Source organism: Vitis riparia, chromosome 15 (genome assembly GCF_004353265.1).
Source record: "Vitis riparia cultivar Riparia Gloire de Montpellier isolate 1030 chromosome 15, EGFV_Vit.rip_1.0, whole genome shotgun sequence".
NCBI classification, from domain to species: domain Eukaryota; kingdom Viridiplantae; phylum Streptophyta; class Magnoliopsida; order Vitales; family Vitaceae; genus Vitis; species Vitis riparia.
This window is the reverse complement of record NC_048445.1, coordinates 8,239,749-8,248,397: the sequence shown is the minus strand read 5'-3', so window position 1 is coordinate 8,248,397 and position 8,649 is coordinate 8,239,749. Positions and strand designations below refer to the sequence as shown.

Sequence of the window (8,649 nt, the reverse complement as noted above, 5' to 3'; positions counted from 1 at the left end):
TTTGTGATGCATGGGATACACTGTTTTTCCTGAAGATGTTAGTTCATCATATACCTTTAGAATAACAGTCCAAGACACCCAGGAAGTTGATGAAATGAAGTTCTTTAAGCAACTGAAAGAAGACTAAAGAAGTGGACTGAATGTTCAAATCCTAAAGCTCCTTATGACAACCCTCTTTGGAAAATTTTCTCATCCAAAGGGTTGGTTTGCTTTTCTAAAAGGTTAATTAATCCAATTTCAGCCTGATAATGCATAATTTACTAACCTTGCAAGATATCGTGCATTGACTAAAAGTCATGCATTTCAGAGACCTGATTCTACTATTATTAATCGATACAGGTATCCATCAGTCAGCCAAACCAGATCACCAATACACATTGAATTGTCAAAATATAATCTCAACTACTGCAACAAACATCTTCTAGTCCCTATTAATTGTTAAGTTCAATTCTCATGGAAAACCAACTCTCAAGCATAGTATTTTAGATTTTGCCTACAGGTATTGGCTAGTTTGGATGGCCTAGATTTGGATCCTAGACATTTACATTATGGTTTCAGGGCTATAGAACTGGTTGCACCAGAAAACTATCTTACCTATTTCATGGGACATTGTTTTATATTTAAATGTCAAGTATGTATAACATTTTAATTTTTGATTCAAAAGCTTCTGAATTTAGTTAATTAAGTTAGTTCCGGTGTATTTATTATTTAATTATAATAAACTTGTGATAAAAAAGTTGTTTCTCTAAAGAGTGAACAATATAGTATAGAAATTGATGGTGACTCTAAACTGAAAATTAGCAACATTATCAGTTATAACAACATTAATATTGGTATCGTAAACACTACATGGTCTAATTAATATTGTGCATTGCATCTTGTGCTATAGCAAATAGGCTTTATACAAAAAAACATGACCGTTTGAAGACCATGTGTGATCAGTGTCATGGTGATAAAATTCCATTAGACCAAGGTATCATAGTATTTAGGTACAGGTCCACGCCCACATGATATGATAACTTAGAGAACAAAATCCAGAAGGTCCTCTCAGGTTCAGGGGATCAGGCCGCCATCGGTTTCATCCCTTTAGGTACAAGTTTAATTCTTTAGTCTCTCATATATACAGATTGGCTACATGCTAGATGGATGACACCCGTAATTTAAAATTTTTGAAATGCACCTAATCTAGTAGGTGTATACTTTGGACCATAGGTAGAATACCACCTAGGATGATACTGTTGGTGCTAGAAGTGCCGAAACATAAGCTGGGACTATGTTGTTGTCTACTACTATCGTGAGTGGAACACATGATGTTGTATGTGTTGCAGTCCAGCTTTCTTGCCATTGTAATGGTGGCATTTGTTTTTAACCTTGAGCATGTGACATTAGTTTCAAGTTGGGTTAGCCCTATTATGCTAGAATGAAGGAATGAACGCTTATGCTTTATGTTTGGTTCAGAAAAGTTTACATAGCAAAATCTGCTATAGTCATCAATAAAAGTTATAAAATATTTTATGCCACCTCTAGTTGGAGTCATTTTCAAATCACAAAGATCACTATGAACTAATTCAAGTAGTTCACTAGATCTTTCAATTGATTTAAATGGCTTTCTTGCAAACTTTGATTCAACACATATTTCACACTTTTGTGTTTCATTAATATCAAATTTAGGCAATAAACCTAAGTTTGCCATCTTATACATGGAACGATAATTAACATGTCCCAACCGAGAATGCCATAATTCACAAGATTCAACAATGTAAGCAGAAGACATAAAGCTTTTATTGATAGTTGAAGCAATTACATTGTCATTGAATACATTGAGTTTGAACAAGCCCTCACTCATGTATCCCTTTCCGACAAAGGTTCCACCCTTAGTCAGCACAAGTTTGTCACTCTCAAATACAAGTTTAAATCCCTTCTTACTAAGAAGAGAAGCAGATACAAGGTCCTTCCTAATTTCAGGTACAAAGAGGACATCCATCAAGGTGAGTTTCTTCCCTGAAGTGAGATTCGGAACCACATCACCCTTGCCTTCCACCATAGATGAAGAAGTATTTCCCATGTAGAGTTTTTCTCCACTTTAAATCTTCTGGAAATTCACAAAGGAATTTCTATCACCACAAACGTGTCTAGTGGCTCCATAATCAATCCACCAATCCTTAGAGTCCATCACAACATTTGACTCTAGGATTACAACAACAAAATTTTCAGATTCTGCCATGTTTGCTTAACTAACTTTTCCCTTTCTTTCAAGTTTCTTCTCATCATTTTTGTGCTAGAAATCCTTGGCATGATGGTCGGATTTTCCACAAACCCAACAAGCCCCTTTGATCTTCTTATTATCAGGCTTGTTGTTGGCAGGTTTCTTCCTCTTTCCACTGTTGAAGGGAAGTTTCCTCTTCTTGGAGCACTCTCCTTCCATAATATGGGCCTTGGCTTCCATGAATGACTTGCCAACAGATTTGTCATTCTTTCTGTTGTCTTCTTCAATCCTAAGCCTTACTATCAAATCCTCCATCGACAATTCCTTGCATTTATGTTTCAGATAGTTCTTAAAGTCCTTCCATGAAGGAGGCAACTTTTCAATGATGGAAGCAACTTGAAATGCTTCATTGATCATCATTCCCTCAACATGGATTTTATTAATGAGGATTTGAAGTTCTTCAACTTGATTAATAAGAGTAATAGAATCAATCATTTTGAAATCTAAAAACTTACCAACAATGAATTTCTTTGTTCCAGCATCTTCAGTCTTGTACTTCTTCTCAAGTGCCTCCCACAACCCTCTTTTTGTAGTGAATGAAAAGTAGACATTGTAGAGGGAGTCAACCAGGCCATTGAGAATGTAGTTTCTGCATAAGAAGTCTGAATGCTTCCAGGCCTCTATAACATTGAATGTCTCCTTTGTTGGCTATTCTAGTACTTTGGGGCATTCCTCCTTTAGGACATGAACAAGGTTGAGGGTGGTGAGATAAAAGAGAATCTTTTGTTGCCATCTTTTAAAGTCATCTCCATTGAATTTCTTTGGTTTTTCATGGTGTGTTCCTGCCTTAATAGGAACAGGAACTTCAGTGTTTGGTGAGGTAGCGTCTGACTTCAATGTTTGTTCTATGATCACTAAACAAAATTCTATCTTTAGATTGTTGGGGTGGCAATGGAAAAAACTTGTACTAATTCAAAAGAAGAAACAAGAAAAAAAATCAAATGGAAGTAAAAAGAGATTCGTTTGTTTGGAGGCTTGCAAATTGCAATGTCCTAAAGACAGAATTTTGGCACCCTGTTCTTGATTACAACAGTAAATGGTGTCTGTCTTTCAGGATACAACTCTTAAATGATATAAAGAGGGCAATCTCCTATTTATATCCTTGCAAACCAAGTGCTATGTCCCCTCTAAAGGTTGTCTCCTTCATTAGACATGTTCTTTTCATTCACCAATTTTCCAATAGTGATTGCTTAGAGAAATTATCATTCGATATTTGTGTATATATGTGTAGGCCAAAGGAAACTGCCAAAACATACATGTTTTTATAATTGTCATACAACATTAGGCATGGCATAACTGCGTACCAACCAAAGTTTTCTCTGGCAACACCTCATGGCTGGCCATCCAGCCTGTTCCTTTTTTTTTTTATATTTTTTTTTAAAGCTTTCAATGAGATTCTGCAGGTCAAAACATTTCGCTATAAATAGACTTTTAATTTAGATTCATCCAAGATGAAAATCACCAGTTCAAGTAATCATTGAAGCTGATCTTTAGAAGAAACTTGGTGACTACTCAACTTTAATAAGCTCCAATGGCTTCTAAGTTGTTTTATTGCCATAGCAATCTTGGCATTTGTTCTTGCAGCTGTGGCCATGGCAATAGAGTTTGCTGTTGGAGATGACCAAGGATGGACCATCAATTTCGACTATGAAGCCTGGGCCAAGGACAAAGTATTTCATGTTGGAGATGAACTAGGTAATGTAGCTTAAGCCTTAAGCTAAGCTAGGATTTCATGTTCCTTTTATCACTTTCTTTGATTGAAGCTGCTAAAAGTATTACGGTCGATTCTCATACATGCAGTCTTCAATTACACGGTGGGACGGCACAATGTCTTCAAAGTGAATGGTACGGCGTTCACGAACTGCACTATACCACCAGAAAATGAAGCTCTTTCCACTGGAAATGATGTAATTACACTGGCCGCCCCTGGAAGGAAGTGGTACATTTGTGGTGTAAATGACCATTGCGCCAACTATGGACAGAAGCTTGCCATCACTGTATTGGAAGCGTTGGCATCTCCTGCACCAGCCCCCTCCACCCCCACAGCACCAGCACCCAGCTCTACTCATGGGATCTCTGGGTTTGGGTATCATCTTCTGATGGCAGCCATGGTTGCTGTTGCATTCCTAGCTGTTTGGTCTGTTTTTACTCCAGAAGAACCTTAGATCACCTAGTCTTAAGAAATTTATTCTGTTTTATGGTTTTTTTTATTCAATTATTTTTTGTATGAGTGAAAGAAAATGGTATGTTGGAAATATGAAAGATGGAAGAGAGAAATGAAGATGAATCTGTTGAGAAATGAAATTTAGTCACAATCTCACATTTTATAATGCTATTATTTCGAAAATATATGCTTACTTGAGTTTCAAATTTTGTGTCTTTAACTTGAACATGCCAGTATACAATTCAAATTTGTGTCTTGAACTAGTAATCTTTAGAGCAAAATTACCAACCTAAACTAATACATTAGTATTAATAATTAGAATAAATTACAAAAACCACTCATGTAATTCACTCGTACCTTAATTTAGTCTCTGAAGTTTTTATTTTTATTATTTTTTTTAAGGTAATATCAACTTTAAAATATGCTCAAATGTCAAATAAGTTTTTCTGTTAATTTTTTAAATAAAAAAATGGATGGAGAAACCCCTATGACAAGTAGTATACATATTAAACATATCCAAACATATCATATACAAACTCATGTCAATGTTTATATGCTTGTCACATGGGTTTCTTCATCCATTTTTTTTTTTTGAAAAATCTTAAGGAAAGAGCTTTTTGATATTTAAACATAGTTTAAGAGTGATTTTCATTACAAAACAAAATTTAGGGGTTAAATTGAGAGATGGATAAAAGTATAAGAGGGTGGTTTTATAATTTACAATAATAATTACTCAAGATTGCTATTTTATAAGACTTTATATCGTTGTGTTCTAAGTAATTGTGAGTGGTATTCATGTTTCTTTTATTGTATTGAGTCAAGTGCCTAGTTTTTCCAAAGCTTTTGCAGTGTTTTGTATATTTGTGTGTAGGAATGAAGTCAAAGGGAAAGCATGTGTTGAAAAGTATTGTTTAAAGCACAAAATGGTCCACATATGAAGATTTACTCGATCACCTCACTTGGCAAGTTTAGGCAGCAAATGGACCACATTCAGCGTAGCAAACTCACCTAAACTACACCTAGGGTAGAGTAGGGGTGGGGTAAAGTACCCCAACACCTATTATGTTTCCTTAGAATTTCTCAAAACCTATATTTTTTTTCTTCAAATACAACTCACATGCAAATGCTTCAATACTCTCCAACACAAATTTATCAAAACAAATTCCTTCATATATTTCCAATTACTTGATATCTTTATCAAATTGAGCATAAAATTATTTAAGAATATCCAAAAGATAATTACACCAATTTCAACTCATATTTCATCCATTCAACATACATGCTCAACTAATATATGATATCAATAATTGGAAATAAATCAAAAAGTACAATGAGAGAAAGAGAGACAATGACACCAAATTTTAGGTGGATAATCTCTTAAGAAATAAAAGTCCACGAGTATACAAGTGATCGAAAATATTCACTATGAAAAATAAAAACTGAATAGTACAAGGTTTTATCTAACTCAAGCTTACCAATCATTTCTGAACCAATTAATTAATACCTTTCTATTTTAACTTCACACCTTCTTTCGAAGCATACTTGAAGTCCACATCATACTCAATATTGGTATCTTATTGAATCCACACAAGAAGAAAATGAGTTTTTGGAAGTATTAAGTAGTAGATTTGAATGTCCTATTTATTTATTCTCGATGAATAACAAGTATGAAGTCAAATTTCAATTCTTGACTTTTAATTTCATATCGGCCTAAAATTTTGAATTTTCATAGTTTATCATAGATTTGAACTTTATTAGCCAAAGGATATTTTTAAATCCACAAATTGGGTGGAAAATATGTTCTTCTTACCGTTCTCAAGCTATGATTTATTTATTTATTTTAAATATTATTAAAATACGACCGTTTGCAAAATATTAAGACTTTTTCAATAAAAATTATCACTTGAAACCCATCTCTTAAAAAAAATGAATTTACTTTAAAATACTAAGCATGTAACCATTGATCTTGTATTTTTGTTCTACATAAAAAATAAAAAATAAAATCTTTTTTGTACAAAACTCACAACATGGATTTCACCAGGCATAAAATTACTGTAGTTTTAGAAATGTTTTTTTCTTTTTCTTTTTTTTTTTTTTTTTTAATTTTTGATCAGAGAATGATATTTTAAAAAATAAAAACCACGGTACTTGTGCAGAATGATCTTTCAAGTTAAATGATTTACTGTGAAGCAAGCAAAGCAATGCACGACCAGAATTTCTAAGTGCCTGCCTGTGTCTTGTCTATCACTTTTTTATTTTTATTTTATTGAAACATATGCTAATAAATTTGCATGTAGACATTATAAATATACTAGTGTTTGACTCTTGTCCTTAATTTCCTGATGTAGGTAGAGATGCCGAGGAGGCATACATTCAAAGTACTCCACTGGTCTCAAATATGTATTGAAACTGCATTATCAAAATATGATTTCCTTTTTTTTAAAAGAACAATAAAAAGTAAAGGATGAAAGAGAAAGAGAGAGATTATTTTGAGCAAAAGTTTAAAAAGAAAAGCTAAAATGCACATTAGTTTGGTGAAAAAGGTTGTTTATAACCCTAAAAAAGTTGTTTATGTCCAATACTATATACTAAGCTAGGGTACAAAGTTACAATGTCATATTTAGCATTTCATCACATAATGAAACTTCAAAATATTGTTCCACATGAATTGGATTCGTAAAATTTTCCATTTAAAAAAAGTCGCAGATGCTCATTATCAACCATGGAAACTCAGGTGGAGTCGTTGATTAAAAGTTCGATATTGTTAGCTTGCTAAATGTTCTAAGAGACTCCCAATATAATCAGCTCAGGTTAAGGTCACGTAAATTGAGTTTGAATTGGGACTTTTGTTGTTTCACTTTCTAATTATGCAAGTATGGCCTAGTGTCCAAGCCAGCCAGAATAACTTCTTCAAGAGACTTCCATTTGTACTACTTTCAAAGTTAATCACTATTTATTTCATACCTAAAGCACACTAGTGATTACTCAAAGAAATTATGATTCAATATTTGTGTATATATGTCTAGGCCGAAGGAAACCATCAAAAGAAATATGTTTTTATAATTTTCATACAACATTAAGCATGGCATAACGGTGTACCAACCAAAGGTTTCTTCGGCAACACCCTCTGGCCGGATGACCCCGCCTGTTCATGTTGTTTTTAAGGTTTTCAATGAAATTGTGCTGGTCAAAACATTTAGCTATAAATAGACCCTTAATTTAGACCCAAAGATGAAAATCACTTGTTCAAGTAACCATTGAAGCTGAACATTAGAAGAAACTTGGTGACTACTCAACTTTAATAAGCTCCAATGGCTTCTAAGCGGTTTGTTGGCGCCATGGCAATCTTGGCATTTGTTCTTCCTGTTGTGGCCATGGCAACTGAATTTACTATTGGAGATGACCAAGGATGGACCATTAATTTCGACTGTGAAGCCTAGGCCAAGGACAAAGTATTTCATGTTGGAGATAAACTAGGTAATGTAGCTCAAGCCTTAAGCTATGATTTCATGTTCCTTGTATCACTTCCTTTTATTCCAGCTGCTAAAAGTATTATGGTCAATTCTCAATGCAGTCTTCAAATACACAGCGGGACGACACAATGTCTTCAAAGTGAATGGTACGGCCTTCACGAACTGCACTATACCACCAGCAAATGAAGTTATTACCACTGGAAATGATGTAATTACACTGGCCGTCCCTGGAAGGAAGTGGTACATATGTGGTGTAAACGACAATTGCGCCAACTATGGACAGAAGTTTGTCATCATTGCATTGGAAGAGTTGGCGTCTCCTGCACCGGCCCCCTCCAACCCCACAACACGAGCACCCAACTCTGCTCATGGGATCTCTGGGTCCGGTTATCAACTTCTGATGGCAGCCATGGTTGCTCTTGCCTTCCTAGCTGTTTGATGATTTGTTTTTATTCCAGGAGTACCTTTGATCATCTAGTTTTCAAGAATTTTCTTCTGGTTTATGGTTTTTTTATTCAATTATTTTTATATGATTGAAAGAAAATGGTATCTTCGAAATATGAAAGATGGAAAAGAGAAATGAGGATGAATACCTATTGTGACAGTCTGACAAATTTATTTATTTATTTATTTTTTTTTTGAAATTTATTGATGTTTTTATACCTTGCTGTTTTATTTTTATTTAATCAATATAATATAAAGTTAATGTCGCAGTATGAAGAAATAATGTGAGCCTAGATATAGAA

At 34.1% G+C, this 8,649-nt stretch overlaps 2 protein-coding genes across 2 annotated transcripts; both read left to right on the top strand.

Moving 5' to 3' along the window:
• Positions 1-2,726: 2,726 nt before the first annotated feature.
• LOC117931930 (mavicyanin-like) lies at positions 2,727-4,431 on the top strand. The gene is made up of 3 exons (XM_034853001.1): positions 2,727-2,772; positions 3,827-3,961; positions 4,067-4,431. The coding sequence occupies exons 1-3, from the start codon at positions 2,727-2,729 to the stop codon at positions 4,429-4,431; spliced, it is 546 nt and encodes a 181-aa protein (XP_034708892.1).
• A 3,310-nt stretch (positions 4,432-7,741) lies between these two features.
• Positions 7,742-8,342, top strand: LOC117931929 (stellacyanin-like). Its single transcript, XM_034853000.1, has 2 exons — positions 7,742-7,859; positions 8,005-8,342. Exons 1-2 carry the CDS (start codon positions 7,742-7,744, stop codon positions 8,340-8,342), a joined length of 456 nt encoding a protein of 151 aa, XP_034708891.1.
• Positions 8,343-8,649: the final 307 nt, after the last annotated feature.